Here is a 27,524-nt window from a genome sequence, read left to right on the forward strand (position 1 = left end):
CTCCCGCCGCCTCGGGACTCCAGGTGCTGACCCCGCAGACCTGCCATGAAACCACACTTGAAGCAATGGAGACAAGGAATGCTCTGCGGGATATTCGCTTGGGGTCTCCTCTTTCTGGCGATCTTCCTGTACTTCACCGACAGCAACCCTGCCCAGCCCGCGCCCAGCTCCTTCTCCTTCCTGGAGACCAGGAGGCTGCTGCCCGCGCAGGGAAGGCAGCGGGCCATCATGGGCGCCTCGGAGGGCCTGCCCGAGGGCGCGGACGCTCGCAGGGGGCTGCCCCGCAGACACCCGTATGGCCCCCTGCACGCGGGGCCAGGCGACCTGCGGGCGTGGGCCCCAGACGGCTTTGAAAATGAAGACGACTTCCTTTCGCCCCAGACGGGGAGAACATCGCAAAGCGCTTTGCCGCCGGAGGACGCCGCTCCGGGCACGTCGGGGGGCCCGGAGGGAGCTCTGTTAGCGCGCCGCGCCCGGGGGCGGTGGGCGAAGCGAGGGGCCCGGAGGCAGAGCCGGAGCGCGGCGCCCGGGGTGGGCGAGGACGGGCAGCGACTGTACTCGTCCACGTCCCGGGCGCTCCTGCGCCGGCTCTGGAAGGGCGACGCGTCGGCGCGGATGCTGCACCCGCGCCTGCAGAAGGCCATGGGCGCCTACCTGCGCGCCAACAAGCACGGCGTGAACTTCCGGGGGCGCCGGGCGGCCGGGCGGAGCCGCGCGGAGCTGCTGTGCGCCCTGCGGGGCCGCGTGCGGGTGCGCACCCTGGATGGCAGCGAGCCGCCCTTCTCGGCGCTCGGCTGGCGCGCCCTGGTCCCCGCCGTGCCGCTCGGCCGGCTGCTCCCGCGCGGGCTCCGGACCTGCGCCGTGGTCACGTCGGCCGGCGCCATCCTCAACTCGTCCCTGGGCGAAGAGATAGGTGGGTCCCCGCGGCCCCCCGCCCCCAGGGTGGCCGCTCCTGCGCTGTGTTTCCGGAAAGTCTTAGGTCTTCTTCCTTCCCTGGGACTGAATGACCCCCGGCGGGTGGAATCCCAGCAGAGGTCTCCTTTGCAGAGACTCAGAGCAGAGACGGGCATCCTCCCAGGAGCTGGGGGCCCGGGAAAGGGAAGCCCGCGGCCCTCTCACCGGCCCGGTCTCAGGACCCACCTCCTGCAGAGCCCACGTTGTGCACTGACAGCTCCCAGCCGAGCCTGCACCCCTGATGACCCCTTAATGTGGCAGGAGCAGGAAGGAGCGCAGGGGAAACCCCACCGGGCGACGAGCCTTAAGGGGCAGCTCCAAACAGGAGTTTGCAGGATGATAATTGTCACTCGTTCAAGGACTAAATCCCTGTCCCTGGGCTCTGCGGAGAGCCCGACAGCTGGTGAGAGCATTGATCTGGTGGGCACCGTCACCTCCAAGGCTGGCACACACCCAGCCTCTGGGCCCCAGCTGCAGCCTGGGCTTCCATCTTCCCTTCTGTACTGTCTTCAAATCCATTCCTGAGCCCTGGAGAACACCCCTGTTAGTCTGGCCTCTCGAGGGAAACAGACCGGTGGGATCCGTGTAGAGAGAAAGATTTATTTTAAGGCCTTGCCCCTGCCGTCCTAGCGGCTGGCAGATCTGAAGTCTGCAGGGCAGGAAGGCAGGCTGGCTGGAGATGCAGATGAGAGTTGATGTTGCTGCCTGAAGCCCCACATCTGCGGGGCTGGCAGCTCGGGAGGGCCCCTGCTTCCCCGGGAACCTGCAGTCTAGCCTGATGCCCCTGAGTCCCCTCAGTGCCCAGCCCACCCTGGTGCTGCCCTCACACATCCTCACAGGTGGCTGACCTGGACGTGACCTTCAGGGGGCACTGCCCACTTGGTAGAAAGGAATCGTTGTTCCGTGTCCTCGAGGAGTAGCCGATACTCCAGAGCCGTCTTGAGATGGGGCGACACCCTTATCATCAGGTTGCACAGCCCAGACCTCCTCCCACTGGCTCTTGGGAATGAGGCTGAATGCGAAATTTTTAAGAAGTTGGAAAAACAAGGCCCAGGTCTGGACTCGCAGCCTGGGGTGTCAGTGTCCCCGAGCTGACGTTAAGTAGACTCGTAATCACGCTGTGTGTGTGTCACACAAGCTTGCGGCCAAGCCGAGTCGCGGCTGCTACCAATTAGGAAGGAGCATTGGTTCAGAGGCCCCCAGGGCCAAGTAAAGCCACACTTCTCCCTGGTTTTCGAAGACCATGATTAATCATGACAGAAGGAATTTAAGCAGCTTTAGAGCAGGTGGTGACTTGCTTTGGGATTTTTTTTTTTTTTTTGCTTTGCTTTGCTTGAAGCCCCACTGCATCATAGCTGCACATTGCCTTGCGCTCACCTGCCTGGGAGAATTCCCTTGCTCTTTATTCTGGTGTAAATACCCCTGACCGGAGTCTTGTAAACTCTCCTCTATTCAGAATTTGGAAGAGAGTGTGAAAGAGACTGGGAGTTCCCCATTTCTGGGGAACATGACACGTCAGTTATCTTTGTTAGTTTCTAGTATCCGCATTTAATTGATAGCGTCTGCACTTATACAGAGGTTCACGATTAGAATCGTAGAAAGGTAACTGAAGAACAAACACACTCAGAAAATTTTTTAAATTCTCTATTGTTTTGCCTCAGTTCCTTTGAGTCCAATTTTATAGCCATCGATACCTTTTTAAGAGTATGTAACGTAACAGTTCAACCCGTAAAGACAAGAAGTCTCGCTTTTTTAGAAGCTGGCATCTCTCAGCATCAGCCCTTGTGCCTGCCATGTGCTGACATTTCTCCTTCCGACTCCCCTGAACATACAGAGGCTTATCAACACACAGTTGTTAACACCTCTCCTAGTGAGAACAAATTCACAGAGCAGAGTCCTTCAGGAAACTCAGAAGCGGGCATGCTGTACTATTTAGCTAACTCTGTCTTCATCCCTAAGCATCTACTTGTGAATCGGCTAAGTGAAGATTAGAAGTCTTGCACGAGGTTGTGGTTTTATGAAAAACTGAGGGCAGAGCTAGAAAAGTTCCTGCGGGTTGCCCCATCTGCCCCCCCTACCCTCCCTGCCTGAGGGCTCAGCCCCTGCCCCCCCCCCTCCTGCCAGGGGACCAGGGAAGCGCCAGGGTTGCAAGTGGCTCTGCTGGCTGCTGCCTGGGCAGTGCCGTCCTGTTTCCCAGTCCTGTTAGACTGAGTCATACGTTGTAATTGTTTAAACACCTCCACTTTGAATATGTTATTGGAAAGCAAACTGAACTGTTTTGGAAACATGGAACATTCTTTTCTAGAATGGTGAGATGATCTTTTTTCAGCCATTCCTGTAAATAATAATAATTTGGTAGTGAGATCAGTAGCAGCAATCCCGTGGAAACACACTGCAGATGAGAAAAGTACTCTGAACTTACAGCTGTCACCTTGAATGGGAGGTCAGGATCTGTTACCTGAAACTAGGATTCTGGGAAGTGTATGGGAAATGGGAGGGTAGGGAGGAGGCTGTGTAGGGAGGGGGCATCTTCCCGTAGCGAGCTTGGGATTTGGCGTCCTGTTACCTTAAAAAAGCAAGAAAGCAGATCATATAGTCATTCAACAAGCATGGGTCCCCAACTCTCCACTAGATACTGTGCTCGCCACTAGTGATAGAAAGATGGATGAGGCCCATCCCTAACCCTCAGATCCTCAGCTTGCTAGTGGGAAAGACAGACTGTAAACAGACAATTCCAATATCACGGTTAGAAGGACAGAAAGATGCGCAGACAGACAGGGAAGACATGACCGCGGAATCCCACCCCACCGCGAGGGCAGACGTCTGAGGAGGGGAATCCAGGCCAAAGGCCAGCAGAGCAGTTGGATGAGAAACAGCACAGTGTGTGGGTGATAAGGGCTGGGGACCACTATGGGCTGGGGGTAGAGAGCAGACAGGTAAGTTGGACGGGTGGGCAGGAGGTCAGCCACTTCATGCTCTTGGATGTCATTCCCCAGAAATTAGACTTCTCATAATGATTGTAATAATAGATAGCACTTAGAGGGTGTTTACTGCAGGGAAGTTCTCATCCTCAGTGCTTTTATCTATGAACAAGCCTTGCGATGCCAAGTGACAGACACGATTATTCCTGTTCTATGGGTAAGGAAACCAAGGTACCCAGAGACACAGAGGGTAGAGCCGGATTTGAACTCCAGTCTGGGTCCCCGAAACTCCAGCTCTGGCCCCTTGGCCTCGCGGTGCAGAGGTACTGAAATCTTTGGAGCAGAGGAGTGATGGGTCAGTGTTTCATTTTGGAAAGATTGCTCCAGAGCCTAGATTGGAGTAAGCACGTTGCAGGAGCCCCAGTGAGGTGAGACAGACCAGGGCGGTGGGTTTGGGGGAGAGGAGAATCATCTCTTGGGCAGGCCATTCCCCGTTCCCCAAAGACAAGGCGCTGGCTGCCCTTGCAGATTCCTGCGCTCGGGAAGGGAAGGGAGCGGTGGGGACGCAGTGCCCAGGACTGGGCAGGGATTTCGTGCTGCTGTGCCTTCTGGCTGGCTGCTCCTTGCAGGGTTTTCATCTTTCCTCAGTGATGCTCTTAGCCTGGCTCTGCTCTCAAGGTCAACGGGAAATGGCTCTAGCCTGGAGATGCCGTCTCCAAAAATGACGCTTTGCTTTCTTCCCCTGTGCTGGCTGTCTGATCATTCCTCCCTCTCTAAATGTGAACGGACAGCTTAGTTTCGCAGGTGGTTACCTGGGAGAAGCACGCCCAGGTGCACATTTACGAATGTGTCCATGTGACGGGCTCTCTCAGCTCGTCGTCCCCACACGCCCCCTCCCATCCTGGTCCCTCCTTCTCCCGGCCAGCTGGGGGAAGTTCAGTCTCGTCCACAGCAGCCCCGTCCCTACCTACCTCTCTGTGTCCTCCATGAAACTGACCTTTTAACTCTTCAGCCTCATGCGACTTCCAAAGGAGTGAACCTAGATTACCTTTCTGCGCCCTGTCCTTTGTCAAGTTGTTCTAAGGCTTAAAACACACCTCGGTGTAGAACACCAGCTTTTAAAAGCTGGGACATTGTCCGGGGTGATACGATTCATTAGGAATTTCTACGTAATCAATTAGAAATGCACCCACTGCTTGGCAACCTCAGTTTGTTCACCTTACCTCTAGACGGAGGCTGTATCTAAGGGTGGCGTGGTTCAGTGGGAGCACTGGTCCAGCAGTGCCAGCATCCTGCTTCCTGCCCTGGTGCTATCCTGGTTACCTCTGAGTGCCGGGAGGCCCCCCTCACTCCTTGCCTATGGGAGAGTTGCCCCAGGTGAGCAGGTCACATAGTGTCTGGCCTTTCGGGGGCTCAGAAGGTGAGAACAATTTTCATCATAGTACTCGGAGGTCTTTTTAACTGTTGACATCGGAACGGATGATGCAGGAGCAACAGTGGATAAAACTGCTTCTTAGCACAGATCGAGGCAGTGGTACCCACTATACTAGTCCTCACGGGATGTTTTCCTGCCAAGCTTAGCAGTGAGAGCAAAGCATGCCAGCTCCACGTATGGATGTCCTTAATGAAGCAGTACAAATGGTTAGTTTGATGAGAGTTCAGCCTTTGAAGTACATGTGTTTTTAAGACCAAATGGGAAATAACATGAAAGCATTTCTGCCAACCAACCCCCGACGGAAGGGCACCGATGTGATTGAGCTGTGAGTGGCACTAGGCGCTTCTGTCACAAAACACAACCATACTTGAAACAGACTGACTGATGGACGCACTTAAATTAGACTTAGGCATTTGGCAGGCATTTTCTCAAGAAGGAAGGAAGGAAGCCTCGACTTTCAGGAAAATAACTGACAGTGTTTGTTGCCAGTGATAAAATTAAAGCTTTCAACCCTGAGCTTGGAGGCTTCCCAAACTTAAAAAGTGATGAGATCCGTGGCGACATTAATGATATTTGATACTTTATAATGAAATGCTTCAGTATTTGAAAGATCTGCATTACTTACTGAACTGATAGCTTCCAAATGACCGCTGCACAGTGTTACAAAATACACATGGATGAATCATCCTTTATTTTTTTAATTGAAATATATTGGGTTGGCCAAAAAGTTCGTTCGGGTTTTTCCATAACATCTTACGGAAATTTTTGGCCAACGCAATAGTTGATTTACAATGTTGTGTTAGTTTCTGCTGTACGGCAAAGTGATTCAGTTACACATACATATATATATATTCTTTTTCAGATTCTTTTCCATTATAGGTTATTACAAGATATTGAATATAGTTCCCTGTGCTATGCAGTAGGTCCTGGTTGGTTACCTATTTTATATATAGTAGTGTGTGTATGTTCATCCCAAACTCCTAATTTATCCCTCCCCCACCCGTTCCCCCTTTGGTAACCATAAATTTGTTTTCTGTCTGTGGGTCTATTTCTGTTTTGTAAGTTAATTTGTATCATTTTTAAAGATTCCACATATAAGTGATATCATATATTTGTCTTTCTCTGTCTGACTTACTTCACTTAGTGTGATAATCTCTAGGTCCATCCATGTTGCTGCAAATGGCATCATTTCACTCTTTTTATGGCTGAGTAGTGTTCCATTGTATATATGTGCGACATCGTCTTTATCCATTCATCTGCCGATGGACAGTTAGGTTGCTTCCATGTCTTGGCTGTTGTGAATAGTGCTGCTGTGAACATTGGGGTGCGTGTGTCTTTCTGAATTAGAGTTTTGTCTTTTCCAACTAAATGGCCAGGAGTGGGATTGCTGGGTCATATGGCAACTCTATTTTTAGTTTTTTAAGGAACCTGCATACTGTTTTCCATAGTGGCTGCACCGACTTAACGTTCCCACCAAACAGTGTAGGAGGGTTCCCTTTACTCCACACCCTCTCAGCATTTATTACTTGTAAACTTTTCTTTTTTTAACTTTTGGCCGTGCCGCACTGTGCAGCATGTGGGATCTTAGCTCCCTGACCAGGGATCGAACCTGCACCCCCTGCAGTGGAAGCACAGAGTCTTAACCACTGGACCACCAGGGAAGTTCTTATTTGTAGACATTTGCATAATGGCCATTCTGGCCTGTATGAGTGGTACCTCATTGTAGTTTTGATTTGCATTTCTCCATTAGCAACTGTTGAGCATCTTTTCATGTGCCTGTTGGCCATCTGTATGTCTTCTTTAGAGAAATGTCTGTTAGATCTTCTGCCCATTTTTTGACTGGGTCGTTCGTTTTTTGGGGTTTTTTTTGATGAATCATCCATTTTAAGAGCAAGATTAACTAATGGATTTTTTAATGTAACAGCACAAAAATTGATACTGTTTCACATTCCACACTGCCACTAACCTTTCAGAAACTAGCTCTTGTGGAGTTACGATGAAGTATCAGAGGAGAATATTCCTAGTCATCTGGAAAGACTCTTGAAATACTCCCACCATTTTCAACGATATATCTTGAGTCTTCATATACTTCAACTAAAGCAATATATTGCAGCAGATTGAATAGAGAAACAGGTATATGAAACCAACTATCTTCTAAAAAGCCAGGCGTTAAAGAGATTTGCAGACATTTAAAACAGTGCCCTTCTCACTATTTTTCGAAATGTAGTTATTTCTCATAAAAATGTATTTTACAGATAAATTAATAAATAAACATTTACAAGTTTTCTGTTTTACTCACTAATGTGATATATTCTGAAATCTGTAATCCAGATAAACAAAAGGCCTCTGGGTTGTCAGTAATTTTCAAGAGTGTAAAGGTGTCCGGAGACCAAAAAGTGAGAACCGCTGCTTTGGGTGTTTGACGAATCAGAGATACGTGATCTCACTTCTCACTCTCTCACAGACGGGCTTTCTTGTTTGCTCCAAGTTAAATCAGGAACGTGCATGGGGTTTTTGAAGCTGAAGAAATCGCATAGAAATTCCCTATCGCTGATTTAACTCTGCTTTCAGCCCTGTTTCTGGGAAACACATTAGACTCCACAAAGCAGTCTAGATACACACATATGTCTCGAAATTTCCTGTGTAAAGCATGTCTTTAAAGACCGTGAACACATACCAAGTATCTAACTATAACTTAGAGGATAGAGGGCCACTTGTAACGGATTGATGTGTTTTTATGTTTATTTGCCCCCAGCCAGGATCTCATCCTAAGTAAATAGGATGCCAAACAGTGTGTGTGTGGGTATCTGAATCTTGTTGGGGTCTAGTTAGCTTCAGGTATTGAAAGGTTTGCTTTAAGATATTTTCCTAGATTATATGCTGATTTTTATGCAGAGGGAAAAAAAGAAGTAAGTTTGTCACTTATGTGCCCTCAGATTCCCACGATGCAGTTTTGAGATTTAACTCTGCTCCTACACGTGGCTACGAGAAGGATGTTGGAAATAAAACCACCGTCCGCATCATTAATTCCCAGGTAAGATGGGTGGACTGTTTTATAGGTAAGTAGCTTAAGTGGGTGAATGAAGAGAAATCAGCCAGTTATCCATGACCACGACCTTGCTTATTTCTAAAAGTCTTGTAATTATAAAGAATTAGGAAAAATGCAGAGAAATGGGAATTCGTGTGTGCTGTGAGTAGCAAAAAAGAGTAAATAAGATCAAAAGGAAAAATCAGAGTAGAGGTACAAATATATATGCATATTGCATTTTGTGAACTGAGGAAAAGAAAGGTAAACGGAGTAAATCATGGGGATGGAGGGGAGAAAAGCAAAGGAACAGAATTCAAGGGTCAGAAGAACAGCTCAGAAACTTTACTTTGTTATTGAACATTTTAAAAAGGAAAATATGTCTTTTTTGTATGTTCTCAATGTTTTCCAAAATTCATAGCAAAATTAGCCTCAGAACAAACCACAATTTCTAGAGTTTCAAACGGTATAAAAAAATGGGGTGATGAGCGATTTAGGGTGCGTTTGTTGCAGAACCAAAGATCAACTTTCTTCGTCGGGCTCTGGGCTCACAGCCTACAGAGGTGAGAAACAGGCCCCGGTTTCCTGAATTCAGAGACGCCACTGATTGAAGATTCCTCATCTGTCTGATAACAGCTTTTAAGACAGGGGAAGATAAGCCCCAGCAAATTAAAATACAGGTCCCTTGTGAGATACTCCCTAACTTCAGAGATACTAAAATACAGGTCCCTTGTGAGATACTCCCTAACTTCAGAGATACTAAAATACAGCTCCCTTGTGAGATACTCCCTAACTTCAGAGATACTAAAATACAGGTCCCTTGTGAGATACTCCCTAACTTCAGAGATATTAAAATACAGGTCCCTTGTGAGATACTCCCTAACTTCAGAGATACTAAAATACAGGTCCCTTGTGAGATACTCCCTAACTTCAGAGATACTAAAATACAGGTCCCTTGTGAGATACTCCCTAACTTCAGAGATACTAAAATGCGAAGCAAAAGAGGGCATCTCAAACAGTGTGGGAAAATTCCATCTTAAAAAGGAAGCAAGTCAAATGCATCCTTTTCCCCCCAGACTATAGTTGACAAAAGCTGATTGGCAGGTGAGACTGAAGGACTCACTCAGGACCAGAGAGGGCCCCAGAGCGGGGACAGTCAGTCTCCTGGCCTCTGGGCCCAGTTTGTCCTGAGGTTGGCAGTCGGTAGGCCTTCCAGGCCTGCAGCTGTCGTTGGCGGGGGCTACTCAGCCGGGAGCTGCATCGGGAGCTGGGGCCTCTAGGTGACTCCAGGGCTGCTGCTGTTTTCGGTGGCGCTGATCTTAGTTCCCCGGCCAGGGATTGAACCCAGGCCCTCGGCAGTGAAGGCCCAGAATCCTGACCACTGGACCGCCAGGGAAATCCCTGGTTCGTTTCTTAAAAAAGAAAGCCCTCCTTTGTCTAAATATCTCCTGAGTGCCTTAGCATGTAAAGCCTGCCTCTCTCCCTCCCCCAGAAAGTCTGAGGAACATTTGTTTTTTCTTGCTCCAAAACTCCTTTTTAACATTTTTGCCTCTTTTTAAAATGTAATTGTGAAGGCCCAAAGCCTCGTTTTGAAATGATTCTGCTACGTATTTGCAGATTCTGACCAACCCCAGGCATCACTTCATTGACAGTTCATTGTATAAAGATGTCATCTTGGTGGCCTGGGACCCAGCTCCGTATTCTGCAAATCTTCACCTGGTGAGTACTTCCTTGGTGCCCCCACCCTTGAGGGTCAGACAGCGCCTTTGACCGATACATAATGGGAGTAAGTCAGGGATTAAACTTTGACGGGCAGAATGAAACCAATTGTGGGTGCGAATTAAATTCACATATGTTCACACGGTTTGAGTCCCGGTTGCAGTAGCACCCTTGCTGAGCGAAGTCCCTCTGATGCTAAAGTATTTTTCTGGAGGATTTAAAAAACAAAAATGTACAATGTCTAGATGTTCAGAAAGTCCTAGCGACACCAGAGCTTGGGCTGCTTAAACTCCGAATTTTTCCATTGTGAGATGGTTACATCACCTTTCAAGTAGTTACAAGACCTTTTGAAATACATGGGAAGTTCTTGGCAAGAAAGGCTAACCTCTGCGAATCCTTATTATTGAAATGGAACGTGTCACGGGCTTTCCCTGAGTGTGCCCCTCTTGGCTTCTGCCTCCAAATCTTTTTAATCTTATACGATACAGTGTAAAGGTTATTACTAGCCATCAACATATAAGCAAGTTACCGATACACTCACGGCCTCTCTACTTTTGGTGAAGCCTGGCGTGGAGAGCCAGCGCACTTGTTCTGAAAGGGGGCTGGGAAGATCGGTTAGTTTTGCCCCGTGAGCGAGGCTGTCAGCTGTGCCAGTGTCTGTGGACTCGTTCTGCCGTGACCCGAGAGGATGCCAGCTTCCTAAGATGAATGTGGGAACAGAGCTCACCCCACCAGGGGGTACCTATCCAGGAGAGCTTCCCACAGTCGATGGTCCCTCTGGAAGGAGCATTCTGTCACCATGCAGCCTAAGACAGAGGCTGGACACATACCTGGCGTGATTATGACTCTTCTCAGCCAGGGGTTCACATCAGCATCATCACTGTTCAGAGTATCCGTCAGAGCCCATTTCCCAGGAATCCAGGCATATCCAGCCTCCATGTGTGGGGTTTTTGTTTTTTTTTTAAATATTTATTCATTTGGTTGCACTGGGTCTTTGTTGCAGCAGGCGGGCTCCTTAGTTGTCGCATGCGAACTCTTAGTTGCAGCATGCATGTGGGATCTAGTTCCCCGACCAGGGATCGAACCCGGGGCCTCTGCATTGGGAGCACGGAGTCTTCAGCACTGCGCCACCAGGGAAGGCCCCCACGTGTGTTTCCGAGAGTGCTCTCTGGTTGATTCTCCTACACACCGTCTACTGAGAACCGGCATCAAGTGGGTGTTTGCACTTGTCAGCTTCCTTCCAGCCTGAGGTTCTGTGGTTTTAAGTTCTGACAGCTTTCTTGCTGTTGGTGGACCCACGAGAGGCTGTGGCTGCTGGCCCCTGCTTTCCCTCTCCCTGCCCCGGGGTTTGGGGGCACAGTGCACTAAAGATGATCTGGCCCATCCTTGTCAAAATTTTTAAAGCCACAGACCCCATTCAACCAGGGGCTGTGCCTTGGGGTCTTCATCCAAGCCCATCTTTGCCCGAGGTGTCTGTTTGAAAGGACTGTCAGAGCCCCGTGAGCTGAGCCTCTCCCCACACACCTCCAAACCCCATTTCTCGGTGGCATCTGAGACACTTCTGAAGCCTTGTTTTTTAAATCAACCTTATTGTTTACTTTTTCCTTACAGTAATTTTTGTGTAACCGATGTAAGTGCACATTTTGATGGGTAGTAGCAAGTGTATACAGTCCTGTATCCAGCACCACAATTAAGGAACAGAATCTTTCTGCTGCTGCAGCGTCCCCTGCGCCCACCCATCCGTCTCCCAGACCCGACCCAAGACCCAGGCAATTACTGACATCTTTCTGCGCTAGAGATTAGATTGGGAAAACATATTTCTGAAACACAGCGATTGAAACTATGGCCATGGGCCATCCGGCCATGTTTTTTTGTTTCTTTTTTTCCTTCCTTTTTTTTTTTTGTTTTTTATTTTCTTCTTTTTTTGGGGGGGTGTGCCCCTGTTTTTGTAAATAAAGTTTTATTGGAACACAGCCTCGCCCATTCATCTTGTACCCTCGGTGGCTGCTTTCCAAGTAAATACACAGCAGAGCCCAGTAGTAGCAGCAGAGACTCTATGGCTCTGAAACCCTGATGTGTTTACTATCTGGCCCTTTCCAGAAAAGTCCAGTGACCCCGCCCTAGCCCTTCTCCCTCATTTTACTAAAGAATAAGGCACCAGTCCCCCAGGCTAGACCTCACCTCTGTACTCACCCCCTCATCCAGTGTGGAAATGCCTGCAGAAGAGGGGGTCCGCATCCCCTCCCAGCCCGGCCCCTCAGCCTCTAAATACCCCGCGACGTGGGCGCTGCCCGGCTTTTCACGGCGTGGTCCTCTGTTATTTTTTCCTCTTAGTGGTACAAGAAGCCGGATTACAACCTGTTCACTCCGTATGTTCAGCACCGGCAGAGAAACCCAAACCAACCGTTTTACATTCTCCACCCCAAGTTTATCTGGCAGCTTTGGGACATCATCCAGGAGAACACGAAGGAGAAGATCCAGCCGAACCCGCCGTCCTCGGGCTTCCTTGGTAGGTGGATGCCGGAAGGTGGGATGGCTGGGCAGCGGGGTGAGGCTTAGGGGTTAACAAGTATACATTCATGCTAGATGATAAGAGCGCCTACAAGGTGGCTTTACAGGGAAAACAGATGAACTGAAAACAGCGCAAAGACACTGTCCCAGTTCCCAGTGGGTTGTAACACGCGCCCCAGCCCAACATTTCCAAGGGTGAAACGAGGACTGCTTTACCTTCCTTCGTGACGGGTGGGTCAGGATGGGCCCGGCTGGGTGACCCCTTCGTTCCACAGGCCTCGTGGGGTCACTTGCAGGTATTCAGCTGTGTCATGGGGTGGCCTCACTCCCCTGCCTGGCCCCTCGGCGGGGACAGCTGGGAGGCCGGCTCAGCTGGACTGGTGACCGTGTGCCTGCAGGCGGTGGCCTCGCGGGAGTTGGACCCTTGACGGAAGCTCAGGGCTCCTGGCAAGTGTTCCAATGACAGGAAGTCGAAGCTGCGGTTTCTCAGGGTGGAGGCCTGGGGACTCTCTGTGGGTCACCGAGAGACTCAAGGGCCGGAGACCCCAGGGCCACCTGGGACCTACCACCCACTTGCGTGCACATTGCTGACGTGGGCCCGGATGAAGGATGGGAGTTTGTGGCCAGAGGACCACACCCCAGACGTTGCAAGTTTCCTGGTAGGTCTGGGCTTTGCGTAGCCGGATTCTAGAGCCATGTCCCACTGTCTCCAGCAGACCCGCCAGCTGCAGTCTGAGAATGGACTTCCTGTAACGAGGGCATCACACTAGGCTCTTGTGTATTTTTCTGTAGCCAGGCTCCAATCCACAAGTTTGTGGTCTTAACCCACTTCTCTTCCTGTGTTTCAGCCTCTTGCCCCAACATTTCCTTGGTTTTACCCGAATAGGGTAATATTAAGGGAGGTCTTAGATCCCCTTGGCCATATGAAAGCTACAGTGGAACCAGAGGGTAGTAACTTTGTCCATAAACCACTGCTAATGTTCTCCACACTAACCGGTGAATTTACACCCTGCCCCTTAACTCGGGTGCACAGTAGGTCCCCATGACTAAAGGAGCGTTTGTGGAGGTGACACGGGGTGGTGAGGGATGCAAGGCGCCAGAGTATCCGAAGCGAGGCTTGCGGGTTTTGAAGCGGGTTCGAGGTACTATAATTGAAATATTTTACGCAGAATTCGAGACAGATTAACGACGCTGCGTGCTGTGTTCCTCAAGCGTAGCTCCTCCCACCCATTTTATGTCATGCCGTCAAGATGCTTTGTTTCCAAGTCACTTTGCGAAACCCTAAGTGCTGGAGCTTTTTTTGTTTTGTTTTGTTTTGTTTTTTGCGGTACGCGGGCCTCTCACTGTTGTGGCCCCTCCCGTTGCGGAGCACAGTCTCCGGATGCGCAGGCTCAGCGGCCATGGCTCACGGGCCCAGCCGCTCCGTGGCATATGGGATCTTCCCGGACCAGGGCACGAACCCGCGTCCCCTGCATCGGCAGGCGGACTCTCAACCACTGCGCCACCAGGGAAGCCCAAGTGCTGTATCTTTTGTGCGGTTTCACGGACTCCTGCGGACTTAGGGAAGCGCGTGTAACGGGGGTGGAATGAGGCTGAGACAGCATAACAGGACGCGGCCACCTGATCAAGCCTCTTTCCCATCCGTGCCTCCCCGTGAATTCCTGTGGCCGATATCTGATTACAGCAGGAGCTTGGGAGACCAGTGAGGGCTGTCAGGTACCCTTACTGTCGACCTGCAGTTTGCAAGTTTCCACTGACATAGTCGCAGCTGGAGAACACTATTTCCTCACGTGTTGAAAGAAATCCTGCCACCTGTGGACAGCTTCCTTTCACAGCTGTTTGCTGAGCGTTTGTTTGGAGTTTTCAGGGGCTGCTGCTTGCCTGGGTGGCATCTTTTCCGGAATGAAGGGGACTGCGGTCGGATGTCACTGCAGGGGTGGCGGCTGGGCTGAGCGACAGTCCTTCTCTGCTGTCACTGGGTTTCCAACCATGGGCGAGTCACTTACTCGTGTGAAAGTCCCTGTGCTCCTGAGAGAAAAGGGAGTCACAACACCACCTTTCTATCAGGCCGTTCGCAATCGTTATTTTCCAGCACCGTCCTGTCCAGTATAGCGGCTACCAGCCACAGGGGGCTGCTTAGATTTCAGTTAATTAGGATTAAATACAAGGAAAACTTCTCTTCCTTGGTGCACGAGCCCCATTTCAAACTCTCAAAGCTACGTGCTCCCGGTGGCTCAGTCCTAGGCAGTGTAGACGGAGACCGTCTCCACCACAGGGAAGGTTGTAAAGGACAGCACCGCTGCGTCCTGCTGACCACAAAAAGATGAAAGGGAGCTCATGGAGAAGGTACCAGGGTCCCACTGGACACTGCCCTGTGGGTGGGGACACACGTGATAGAAGATGTTTGCTGTCATCAATCAGGTCTCCTGAATTTAAACTCCCAGCAGTATGAGTGCTGAGCAAAGGGTATGGCGTGTCGATCATCGTTGGGAAGCGCCGACTTACCGCTTTTTCTTTGAATTCTGACCAGAGGCCATATTTGTCCTTCCGGGCCACAGAAGGACAGCCTTACAATAGTAAGTGCATCAGAGACGTATGCCGTGAACCATCCGCTTCTCCAGAGCAGCAGTGAAGGGATTCTTACCCCTCTGGCACTGCACATGTATTTTTTAAATTAGAAGGAAGTAGCGCGGATCCAGGCGATTTCGATGCTCCGTGGGACCGGTTTCTCTGGAGCAACTCCTTCACGTTGTTAGGACCCTCACCCTTAGCCCGCTGGGAGCTGCTTGTTCACACATGAGGGACATTTCTCTTTCATCCCCAGTTGGATACTGGAGGTCTTCTCTCGTTCTTTGGTACTAGGAGGTGGGTTTTACCGCACCGTGGCCTGCATGAGGACAGGGAATCGTTTCCTTGGAATCCCATTGTTGCGGTGTAGCTCTCATGCAGACGGATGTTGTCCTAGAAGGTCCGTGAGCTCGTCTGGGGTCCTGCAGCCTGGCCGGATGGTTTTGCCACCTGAGGTGGTGGGGCCTCCAGCCAAGCAGGAGGCCCAGCTTCACCCCCCGGGGCTCGGGGCTGAGCGTCGTCAGGCAGACGGGCCTGGTGCACCGGCCCGACCAGCAGCATAGAGCAGGGACTCCTCTAGCCTACAGGTGACAAGGCCTTTATTGTACAAACCACCAACGCCTCGTCCTGCCTCTACTGATTATATCATAAGTGATGTTTCCAGAATTCACCGATGCAAACGCTATAATTTCAGCCTAGTTAATACATGCACAAGAATAATATGCTTAAAAACCAGTCATAACTTCCTTTCCTTTCCATTTTATTTTGAGTTTGGGGTTCTAATTTTCCGATATATCATCCAAACTCAGATGTTAACACAAAAGAGTAACACATTAACCCAAACTAATAAGCTACTTAACATCCATATTTGTGAGTGTGTCAAATCGATCACATATGGTGCTCAGGAAGTTTATTAGTTACATGTTTTACATTTAAATTCACTATTCACATTAAACAGTGAATCCTGATCGAATAATACAATATAAATGAGCTAAAAGCTTGGCTTTCCAGTATTATTTACACATTATATGATTTTACTTAATATAGTAGATGCTTCTTAAATTATTTTATTTCATGAAATGCAAATTTCCAAACCAGCTTTTAATTACAGATATTTTCTGGAATTATCACTTAAAATGTCATTTGTGCTCCTTCAATAATCTTAAATATAGTTCTCATAATTTTCCATCTTATGATGAATTTATGGGGAAACCACAGAATACCTGCTAGATTTCCATTAGATCAGCATATTCGATACGCTTAACCTTTCACCCTCACCCCTCATTCAGAAACATATTTTGCAGTGTTTTATTGGACAGTCTCAGAAATTTCTAGTTTACCTCACATGTGATTATGTTCAAGTGTTACCTGGAATGGATGAAAGCCAGTATTTTTCCCGTCACTTGCATTAGGTTCTGTTTATATCCATAGCTTATTTTGCTCCACGTTAAAAGGATCCGTTCATCAAGGAAAAAATTCTCTTACCGTGAATGATTTGGGGTGTTGTTACTTTAAATATTTTGCCAGGTGCAAAGTAAGACAATTTTCGTTTGAGCACAATCAAGGTAAAAGGCTCAATGATTAAACTCTGCTGGACTCTGACGCATATCAAAGGCATCTCTATATGTGCACAGTAGAGTTTTAGAGGGAACCTCATTCATTCAGGATCTGTGATCATCTGAACATGGGTGGAAGTTTGCTTTTTATCCAGGTTTTGGACAAATAAATGAGTGTACATACTGCTTGTTATGCTGAGTCATAGCATGTGACATTTTATTAAGACCAGTGGAAATGCTTTTTAATTGGTTCGATAATTACATTGAATTACACAATATTTTAAAACCCATAATTTGGCAAATGAATGCCTCTTGAGTCATAATTGCCCAGGAAAATTTGCACTTTTTTTCTTCAAATGAATCCCTCCTCATTTGTAAAAACTTAACATTAACTGAATTATGTTCAAAGATTTTTAAGCACTGGCTGCACACCCATTTTGATTGGCTTCGAAAAATACATTAGAAAGTGTCTCAGTATTGATCCGCCCATCAAAAAGTCCGGCTCCGCATTGAAAGCAGTAAAATTTTATTAGTGATGAAAGCAGTTACTTTTTGGTAGTCCATAAACAAAATTATGTAACATAAAAGTTCCTTAAGTGATGGTTTAAAAAATCCTTTACTGAATAGCACAGCCTTAGATGGTCTGTATTCATTTCGCTTTCTGGGTAATCCTGAGCAGTCCTAAGAAAGGAAATGAAAAACACACAAAAAAACATTTTTAGCATAACCAGCTGTGAATTCCCCGTGTCGGCTTGGCATGGGGAAATGATTAGGAGCTAACGTGATACTGTGAATTTCCAGGTATAAACGGCATCTGTGCAGAAAAGAGCCACCATGGCAGGCCTGACTGCCTGCAGGGTTGCGGGGTTGGCCCTTGGCTGGCATCTGGGAGCCTGGGTTTGGGGAGGCCCCCTTAAGTGCCAGGGTGGGTCACTGTGCCCAGATGCTTATGCGGCAGTGGGCCCACGCCCAGCACCTGCTTCCTTCCAGAGTCTGGAATGCTGGTGTGCGTCCGGCACAGCAGGCCTGTAAGAAATCATCGGCTGTGTGCTGCGTCTGGTGGGGCCTCCTAGCGAATCATCAAACCCAGAAGTGAGCTGGGGCCTCCCAGCACGGTACCTTGTCAGTGTACCTCAGAGAACATCTGAGGACCACGTGTTGGTGTTGACGTCACTTGTGGATGACAGGGCCCAACATCACAGCACGTCAGACGTTGTTCTCAGTACGGTAGTTAAGACGCTTTCTTCAAGTTGTCCTAAGAACTGTAGGCTATGAGCTTGCCACCTACTGTGAAACTTAAAGTTTCATTCTTTAGTTGGATTTACTTAGTTTTTTCCTTAAAGAAACTTTCTCCAAATTCCCAGTTTTCAGCACTGTGCCCAGTTGAATACACGTGTGAGTTTAACTGAAGAGGCTTCTAACCGTGCTTGACAGCTCTGGTCTCTCCCGGTCTGGTCCCAACCCTATCGGTCCCGCAGTCTCTCCTCCCCATACACATGCCCCGAGCTGTGCCAGGACTGTTACACCCCTCCTGACACTGAGGTCTGCCTAGGCCCCCTTTGCAATACATGAAGAAGTTTCATCTTCAGGATTCTGTGTGTGACTAAGTACTCTTAACTCCTAGGAAAAGTGATGCGCAGATATAACCACACTTAATAATGATTTTCAGTATTTATTAAATGGCAGAGTCTGAACCTACACTCGAGTTTATGTGTGATGTCGGCCTTAATAGATTAATAAGCAGAGCACGCGTGTGCCAAATGCAATGACCACGCCGTCCACAGAAATGTAAATAAGAGAAAATATCCTCCACCTTTGCGTCCATAAACCTTGTCCCCCTTTCACATGGACCCATGAGCTATAAACTGATTTCCCTTCCCTTTGAAGGCGCTGCCAGGCCGATTCTGCTGTCAGTACCGCAGCTGGCCGTCACGTGATCACTTAGAGCAGACTCGGCTCTAACTTAAGTTTTAGGATGCTCTGGACCAAGGCTAATGGTGATAGGAGCCCACAAGTTCATACGGAAGCACAAAATGAGATGCAAAAGCCAGGAGGATGCACACAGATGACTCAAAATAAGACACTTCCTGAACCTCTGTCGGCCTTCAGTTTGGACGGCTGTGCACTACCTAGCAAATGTCAGTACTTCTGAAGCTCTAGTAGTCACTTTAAAATATAAAGTATATATGAAAACGCAAACATATACCTATTTACTCACAGTGAAACCATAACTTTTTGCCCAGTCATAGGACAAAATCTATATTGTCTATTTAATAAATACGTGATTTAAAATGTATTGATAGTAGTTCACTAGCAGTAAGAGGAAACGTTGTCTCTGGAAAACTTTCCAGAAAACAGTAACCAGATTCGAGCACTTAGTAGACCTTTGAGGCCAAGTAGATGGCAAGGACGCCTAGAGAAATTACTCAGACTTCTTACTTGGGTGGGAGTAGCAGTTCAACTCCAGGTTAGTTGTCTAACATGCAGAATGGTCAGCTACTAAGGAGACACTTCCGGGATCCTTACAGCAGAGTTTTTCAAAGAATACGTGTGTGAGACCATCCCGGTCCTCCAAGCATGGTAAGCAGACCAGCACTGGTCCAGGAACGTTTGTTATTAGTCTACGACTAGATCAGTGTAGAAACTGAAAGTATTTGGAAGGTTTTATAGCAATTTGACATAGCATGGCAACCTAATATGTGATCATTCTTCTCGTAGTTCATTGTTCGCGTATTTTACAGAAGTATTGGTCTGTGATGGATGGGAATTTTTTTAATGGCCCTTCACCACAGGTTGCTTAGGAATGCTTGTTAAAAATTCCGTTTCCGGGGCTTCCCTGGTGGCACAGTTCGTGCCCCAGTCCGGGAAGATCCGACGTGCCGTGGAGCGGCTGGGCCCGTGAGCCATGGCCGCTGAGCCTGCGCGTCCAGAGCCTGTGCTCCACAACGGGAGAGGCCACAGCAGGGAGAGGCCTGCGTACCACAAAAAAAAATTCCGTTTCCTTGGGAGTTCCCTGGTGGTCCAGTGGTTAAGACTCCGCCCTTGCAATGCAGGGGGCATGGGTTCGATCCCTGGTCTGGTCGGGGGAACTAAGATCCCACATGCCACGTGGCATGGCCAAAAAAAAAAAAAAAAACCCCATTTCCTGTACCCCAACATACACCAGGGAACCCAGGTCTCTAGGGACGGGGACAAGCCCGGGAATCTGCATTTTAACAAGCTGCCAGGTCGTCCTTTCACGCTGAAGGCTGAGAACTGCTTTCGAGGAAGGATAACAGCATCTCTCAGGAATGACAGTGGCTTCTCCCACTTGGAGACCAGAGTTGCAAAGGCGACGGCTAGTGCACGCAGGTCGCAGCCCCCGTGGATGAGGCTGTGTTCTGGGCTGACAGTAACGGGAGTGTGGTTTCCAGACACAGTTCCACGCTCATTTATCAGAAGCTTTTGTGCAAAAGACACCCTTGAAGGGGACTTCCCTGGTGGCGCAGTGGTTAAGAATCCGCCTGCCAATGCAGGGGACACGGGTTCGAGCCCTTGTCCGGGAAGATCCCACATGCCACGGTGCAACTAAGCCCGCGAACCACAGCTACTGAGCCCACGTGCCACAACTACTGAAGCCGGCGCACCTAGAGCCTGTGCACTGCAACGAAGAGTAGCCCCCGCTCTTCGCAACTAGAGAAAGCCTGTGCACAGCAATGAAGACCCAACGCAGCCAAAAGTAAATAAATAAATAAATTTATTAAAAAAAGAAAAAAAAAGTTACCCTTGAAGCCTCTTCACTGCGCTACAGGAAAACCGTTGTAATAAATATATGGAGGGAGGACGTTCAGGGATGAATCCTTCATGAAGGATTCTGGGATGCTTTGATGTGGTTCCTCGGGCACAGCTGGCCACACGCCACGCCCAGGGAAGGGAAGGGAGGGCGGGCGGCCAGCGCGAGCCCTGATGGGCAAACACTGAAGCGTCCTCAGCTCCACAGACACAGGCCTGTGACTCTCACCCAGAGACACACGTGGCAGAGGCGGCCTTGCTCATCAAAGGTTTAAAGTCACAGGAATAAACGAATGTAATTCTCTGGGCACGTGGCTTTCTCATCCACTGTGTCAATTCCTCATGGGTGATTTTGTGATGATGAAGAGAAACGTACACAGAGCAGGGATACCAGGGGGGAAGGAGGGGGCAGGATAGTTCGGGAGTTTGGGATTGACGGGTACACACTGCTATATTTAAAAGAGATAACCAATAAGGACCAACTGTAGAGCACAGGGAACTCTACTCAGTATCCTGTAATAACCTAAGTGGGAAAAGAATTTGAAAAAGAATTTAAGAAAACAAAAGAGGCAGAGATCTTATCGCCTGTGCGAGGCTGGGCTGGTGCCCACCCCCTCGGTGACTTGAAGCAGGCGCTGGTCCTCGGTTCTCTCTTGGCTTCTCCTGGATCACGGTCACGGTGGGCGGGGCCCACGGACGCGGGAGGGAGAAGGGAGCCCGCAGAGCTGGGAGGAAGAGGGGGCCTGAGCAGGGGCTTGAAGTTTCGACGCAGCTGTTGGGAACAGCGTCACTTCCTAGCCCTTGACCTGAAGAATCTGTCTCTCGTTAGGGGCGTGGTTTACTCTGAGCCACAGCAGCTCCGTGGCCCGCAAGGCGCATCCTAACGTCTTCTCAGCAGGACCCCAGGGTCCCCTCTGTCGTCCTTTCTGCTTCCCATCCTCTTCTTCCCCCCACCCCGCCCCGCCCAACATGGTGTCTGCGGCTTCAGGCCTCACCTCCCTGGGGACCTTTCTGGATCCCCAGGCAAACCAGGCCCTTCCCACTGCTCCCCTGGGCCCCTCGTGCCGCACTTTCTCCAGCTGTGGGGATTTCCATGCTGCATGCACAGTTGATTAATTAGAAATACAATCGTCCTCTGCAGAGAGGCCTTGTCTGTAACAGGAGCTGTGTGACTTCACGTGTTTTTCATAACAAGGGATATCCTCTCATAAAAGGGCTAAGCGTTACTTTCTTCTTTTCTTTTCCTCTTGGCGTGTTTTTTTTTTTTTTCCTTTGGCTGCACCACGCGGCATGTGGGATCTTAGTTCCCCACCCAGGGATCGAACCCACACCCCCTTCATTGGAGGCGTGGAGTCTTAACCACTGGATCTCCGGGGAAGTCCATATGTTTTTTAAGTTTAAAGAATGTTAACAAAGATGATGGTGGAGCTAGGAAAAGAAAGCTCTTTAGTACAGATCCAGAACGAGATCTGCTCAATGGTCATATGGTTTTATGGCTATCTTGAACATTAAAAAAAAAAGAAAGCAACTTTAATATTGACAGTTCCAGTGAGAAAAATAATTTTAATATTAATTTTGAACTCTGTATCTCCATCTCTTTCCGTTGAAGCAACTATTTTTGCATCTGTTTTTTTATAACATGTGTTTCTTTGTTATATCACAGTCCTGCTGCACATTAGTTGGACCTGCATGTCGAAGGTGGTACATGATATTCTGACTTGGGGATGCAGATCTGGCGCTGACCGTCCTTTCCTTAAGTTTGATCACTTTGTCTTTTCTTCTCACATTCCTGGGCCCCCAGCAGTCAAGTGGACGAGTGAATGTTTCATAGCATCACGTCTTAACACGCCCCCAGCCCCCAAACCGCACGCACGCCCCTCACTGGAAGTTAGAGCCACAAAGTGAAGCCGACAAGGAAGGGGGCACAGAGCAGGAATCTCCTGCCCCAGCCGTGCCCCTCCGCCCCCGCCCCTTCAAAGACGTCCCCCACCTCGTTACCTTTAAAAAAGCAAGAAAGCAGGTCATATAGTCATTCAACAAGCACGGGCCCCCAACTCTCCACCAGATAACTGTGCTCGCCACTAGTGACAGAAAGATGGATGAGGCCCAGCCCTAACCCTCAGATCCTCTGCTGTCTGGTGGGAAAGACAGACTGTAAACAGACAATTCCAGTGTCACGGTCAGAAGGACACAGAGATGCGTAGACAGACAGGGAAGACACGAGCGCGGAATCCGGATCCTGCGTTGCTCACAGCTCCGGTCTCTCCTGCAGGCATCCTGCTTATGATGAGCCTGTGCGGCGAGGTGCACGTGTACGAGTACATCCCGTCCGTGAGGCAGACGGACCTGTGCCACTACCACGAGCCCTACTACGACGCGGCCTGCACGCTGGGCGCCTACCACCCGCTGCTCTACGAGAAGCTGCTGGTGCAGCGGCTCAACACGGGCGCCCAGGGCGACCTGCACCGCAAGGGCAAGGTCGTGCTGCCCGGGCTGCGGGCCGTGCGCTGCCCACCGGGAGCCTGAGGGGCTGGCCGGGCTCCGAGTCCTGGAGATGCTGGAAGGTGCCCTGGAGGTGGCGCAGCGTTCGGTCGCCAGCTGTGACTTCGTGATGGCCACGGGGGTCCTTCCCTTTCTAAGCCATTGAGTATTTACGACTGCTTTGAATATAGAAGTGGAACTCAAAGAAATAAACTCAAGAAAGTTGCAAAAAACTTTTGTAAAGAATAGCTAGGAAAAAAGCAAATGTATAACAAATGGGTAAATAGCTCGAAAATGTTAGTCTTCTCTTTACTAGGGCTGGTTTCAGCAGGTGTCAGGGATACACCTGATAGATGACACAGTTTGTACCTGGAAGCACCCATGCTGAGGGACAGCACATGTCCCATCAACTGTGCCACGTGTACGTGCACTTGTCACGAAAGAGCCTAGAGTTGCTGACGAACGTCTGGATTAGCGCCCAGGCATGCTTACACTAACAGCAGAATCCGCGGTATATCCTTTGAGGGCTTTCTGACCCTCGGCATCCCCATCTCTGCTCCCAGCTGCCACCGAAGGCTTTGCTCTTTGTGTATCAGACACATTTCTAAAACCATAAAGCCTTCCTCCTGCGCAATCCAAGAAAAAGCCAACCCGCAAGAGCAGCACAGGGGAAGCACTTTGTTTTCCTGCAATATTTCCTTTCTTGACTAGGAACGCCCCCAGGTGGACAGGAACATCCCTGGCAGGTAAATGCAAAATCGGGAGCTGCAGGGTAGCCCAGGGCAGGACGGCCCCGGGCCGCCACTTCTCTGGCCGCCTCACCTGCCAGCCCTCCCCATAGTCTTCTAACCACAGGTGCTGACGGTTAGGACACCCCCGGGGGGAGGTGGGAGGTGGCTCCAGCCTCTAGCTTCACCCTGTGCTTCTGGGGATGCACACCTGTCTCTCTCATGCTTTTTTCTTGCAGGTTAATATCAGCTATTGGGATCCTGACGGTGATACACCGGTTTTTCACTAATTCTTCCTACAGACAGATGTTTAGGAATCCCACCCTTGTTTTCACCTACCTGTTTTATGTCAGCAACATAACAAAGCCATGTAATTAAATACAGTTGTGTGAAAGCATTGCTCTTTAACAAATAGGAAAATAAGTATTAATACACGCTTCAGAGGGAGAGGCAGGGAGAGGGAGGAGTGTCATCCCAGTGTGTTGGCTGGGTCAGTTGCTTTTGTTGTGATCTGAACTTTTGTCACTGATACATCAAAAAACAATTTTTTTTTTTTGGCTGTAAATGTAGTGAAACAGAAACGCTTTGGAATACCTTTTAGTGAAACATGCGATTTCAATCTATAACTAAAACCTATCTGAGTGGTACAGTTAAGACTTCTTGGCCATGACGAGAGCAGCTTAATTAAATCTGTCGTCTTTCGCAGTTGTGTGAACGTCAGGAGAGTTTACTGCGCAGGGTTTTCTGTTCCAGGATCAGTTTTTTTCCTGAGCAACCGTGGCTGACAGAAACCAGACTCAGCAGCAATCGGGTTGGGTCCCAAGCATCTCCTACAGCTTATTGTTACAGTGAAGGAGGGTGTCACTGAAAAACTTCAATCGTGACTATATCCACCAAAGCCCACTTTGCGAGCTTTGCTTCTGGATCTGTGAGGAGGGATGGTAATTCTGTTCAGCACGTTGGCTTACGTCTGAGATGTGGCCAGGCCACTTTTCTTCCTGGTTTCCTGAAAGAGCGTGCTCCTGTCCAGTGTCCGGTGAGTAACATTTCAGTGACTCTGGGCACTGGGAAGGGGCTGATACGGGGTGAGCAGTCCAGCCACCCTTGTTCCCCCCCAGACCCTCCAGGCTCTGCCTTCAGAGGCCCATGACGCTGAAGGTTCTGTAATAATCTTCCTACTGGATTTCCCTACCGGCCTCCTTATGTCCAGGGCAGCCCCCTCTGGTGGCATGAGATCATGGGTAGAAGAAAATTTATGGGGGGGTCAATGTAAATATTCAAGTTCAAAAGCCCCAGAAAACACTGCAAAGATCTTTAAGTATTGATACCCTTTGTGACACATGTACTTTTAAAACGTACTTTCAGTGTCACCAAGGTTACAAGGTTGAAGAGAGTAAAGAAAATTTTATTAAAAGTTTTGGATTTATTATGGCCTTAAAGACCCTTGGGAACCAAGGTCTGCTGAACATTGAGAAAATGGGGTACACGTATTAATACAACGCGGGCTGGGCATTCTCCTATTTAAAAGTTTAAATTGTTTAACTCCTTAAAAGTGTTAGGAGGTTTTAGTTGATGTGCCGGCTGCTTCTAGAATGAATGAAATCGGCCCTAAGAGGCAGTGTTTTCCCAGACATTGACGAAGCCCTCAAATGCCACGAACGGCAATAAACGCCCGGCTTTCCGCGGACCAGTTACAGGGAACGGCGCCCGGCTGCGTTTCTTCCAGGCTTCGCCTCTTCCAAGGCCCTTCACCCTCTGCTGAGGAGGGATGTTTGATAAGCCCAAGCCGTTAGGTGGCCTTCACTCTCAGGACGGAAGGAGGTCACGTTGCTTCACATCTCGAGGCAACTTCACTCGATCTTCTGTTGCTGCTACTGCCACAATGAAACAAACATGGACCAAGAATAACAACTCGCCTGCATCCAGGCCCTTCCCCAGCCCTTGCCCAGGTACAAGCGGAAGGTCTAACAGATGTGCGCCCTCACTGTCCCCAGGGACACCCGTGCTGGTCCTGTGTGTCACCTTACAGGGCACAGGGCCCGCGGGTTGGCGGGTAGGAGTTGCAAGGAAGCATCCTCTCCCCTCAGAGCCCGCGCGGGGCTCAGGCTCACCTTTCGGTCCGTCCCGGGGTCTACCCTCGTCTGCGGGACGCAGGGCTCAAGGAACCTCGGTCCCCTCCTCCCCACGTGTCCCTCGCCCTCGGCCGGCAGCCCGACCTTTAAGCCCCCTGGGCTCCCCAGTAATCCTCTGTCATGGTAGCCGTAGCATCTGCACAAGGCAATGCTGAAACGAGCGTTAGCCTTTTCCAAATCGGGAAATGAAGTCAAGGGTTTAAAGCCGCCCCGGGTTACTCTGTTACATGATCATGAGCCGGTTCATTCTGGTGGAACAGATTAATACCTGCTGTTGTGGGCTGACCCTTCCGGGCAGGACCACTTACAATCACTGAATTAATTAGGTCCCATCTGGCTGCGGAAGTGGGATCGGGCTCACGTGAGTAATGGTAGGTGATGGAGGGATTTCGTGTGCACAAATGACATAATGAAAGCGCTCTCTCTCCAGCCTTTCTCTTAGAGATCAAGGCACCGTGCGTGGCTGAGACCGGTAGCCAAAGTGACCTGGTCTCATTGCTGCTTAGCTGTGGGAAGAAACGGAGCTGGGAGGTGGGGTGACTATCGAGGAACACGTGACTGAATGCACAGGCCAGATGGGGTCTGAATCCATTCACTCAGGTTGTCTGTGTCGACTTCTCACTTTCTGATCCTTTAGGACTCTTGCCCAGTGGTTCCACAGCTGACGAGGGCAGCTGAGTGTAGGAATTCAGTGCTTAGGGAAAGTGTACCTGAGTCCAGGCTCGTGCTTTGTACTCCAGGTATTTCCTTTGTGAAATGATTCTGCATGTTTCTATCTCTCGGGCATTATTTTACACAATTGGTAAATGAAAGGTATTTATCTTTCAAGGAAATAAACTGTAAGTTCTGATTCTTGCTTTATTAAGTGAGTGAAGACTTTTTAGTAAGAGGAAATCCAACAAATTTCTCTACAGGCTTTGGGCTAATGGAATTTAAAGAATTAAAGACGTTGATAGAGTTCTTACTCTTGTTATAGAAAGTGTGCATGTAGATATAGTTATATAATTGTATATATACATATCTACACACATGGCTGATTTTATATTGTCTTTTTCATCAAACTTTATTTCTGAAACGTTTACAATAAATTTTGTTTTAATTATGCAAACACCAATTTTTTAAGAGAGGTAAGCAAATGTTACATGTCCTTCTGTCAAACAGAAGTCCAGTCTTCCCACGCAGTGTCTTTCACACATTCCGGCTGCGTTTAAAGGTCTGGCAGAAATATTTAACAGGTGCTGAGGGCAGAGCTATGACCTGAAGGTTGCATCATTGCCGGAAGTCTGGTTGAACTCTGACCTTTGATGGGTAATGGGTGTAGAGTTCACGGCTTTTGCAAGATTAGGGGAAGAAACACTTATTTGGTTCTATGGAAAATAGTCTTCTTACTTGGTAGGTTTCACACAAATTAACTGCATCGGAACTGTTAAAACCTAACATTTATGATACCACACAGCCTGTTTTACTCTAGATAAAATCCTTATGAAGCTTTTCCGGTGGAAACCAGTGAACTTTTTTAACAGCTTAGGGAATTTTTTTGTATAATTTTTAAAATTGAGATGTGTACTCTTCAAACGAATTAAGGCTTGAGGTTTTCCAGGAGTCACCTTTTAAAAGTGTTTGTACACATTTTAACACTTTGATATTTTCTAGTTTGGTTTTGTATATTTTTACGTGTACACAGTGTACAGACTTTTTTCTTGTAAATAAAACGTTTTCATTT

The 27,524-nt window shown here is 49.0% G+C and overlaps 1 protein-coding gene across 1 annotated transcript; it reads left to right on the forward strand.

Annotated features, from left to right (window-relative positions):
- ST6GAL2 (ST6 beta-galactoside alpha-2,6-sialyltransferase 2) lies at positions 1–27,524 on the forward strand. Its single transcript, XM_019931294.3, has 5 exons — positions 1–913; positions 8,247–8,344; positions 9,953–10,054; positions 12,389–12,563; positions 22,733–27,524. The coding sequence occupies exons 1-5, from the start codon at positions 46–48 to the stop codon at positions 22,984–22,986; spliced, it is 1,497 nt and encodes a 498-aa protein (XP_019786853.1). The 5' UTR covers positions 1–45; the 3' UTR covers positions 22,987–27,524.

Source organism: Tursiops truncatus, chromosome 14 (genome assembly GCF_011762595.2).
Source record: "Tursiops truncatus isolate mTurTru1 chromosome 14, mTurTru1.mat.Y, whole genome shotgun sequence".
NCBI classification, from domain to species: Eukaryota; Metazoa; Chordata; class Mammalia; order Artiodactyla; family Delphinidae; genus Tursiops; species Tursiops truncatus.

Bases quoted from the DNA above. Each gene is read 5' to 3' on its own strand.
- ST6GAL2 (XM_019931294.3), top strand. From the start codon at position 46: ATGAAACCACACTTGAAGCAATGGAGACAAGGAATGCTCTGCGGGATA. The intron at 914-8,246 runs GTGGGTCCCCGC...ATGTGCCCTCAG, and splicing joins GTCCCTGGGCGAAGAGATAG to ATTCCCACGATGCAGTTTTG. The intron at 8,345-9,952 runs GTAAGATGGGTG...ACGTATTTGCAG, and splicing joins TCCGCATCATTAATTCCCAG to ATTCTGACCAACCCCAGGCA.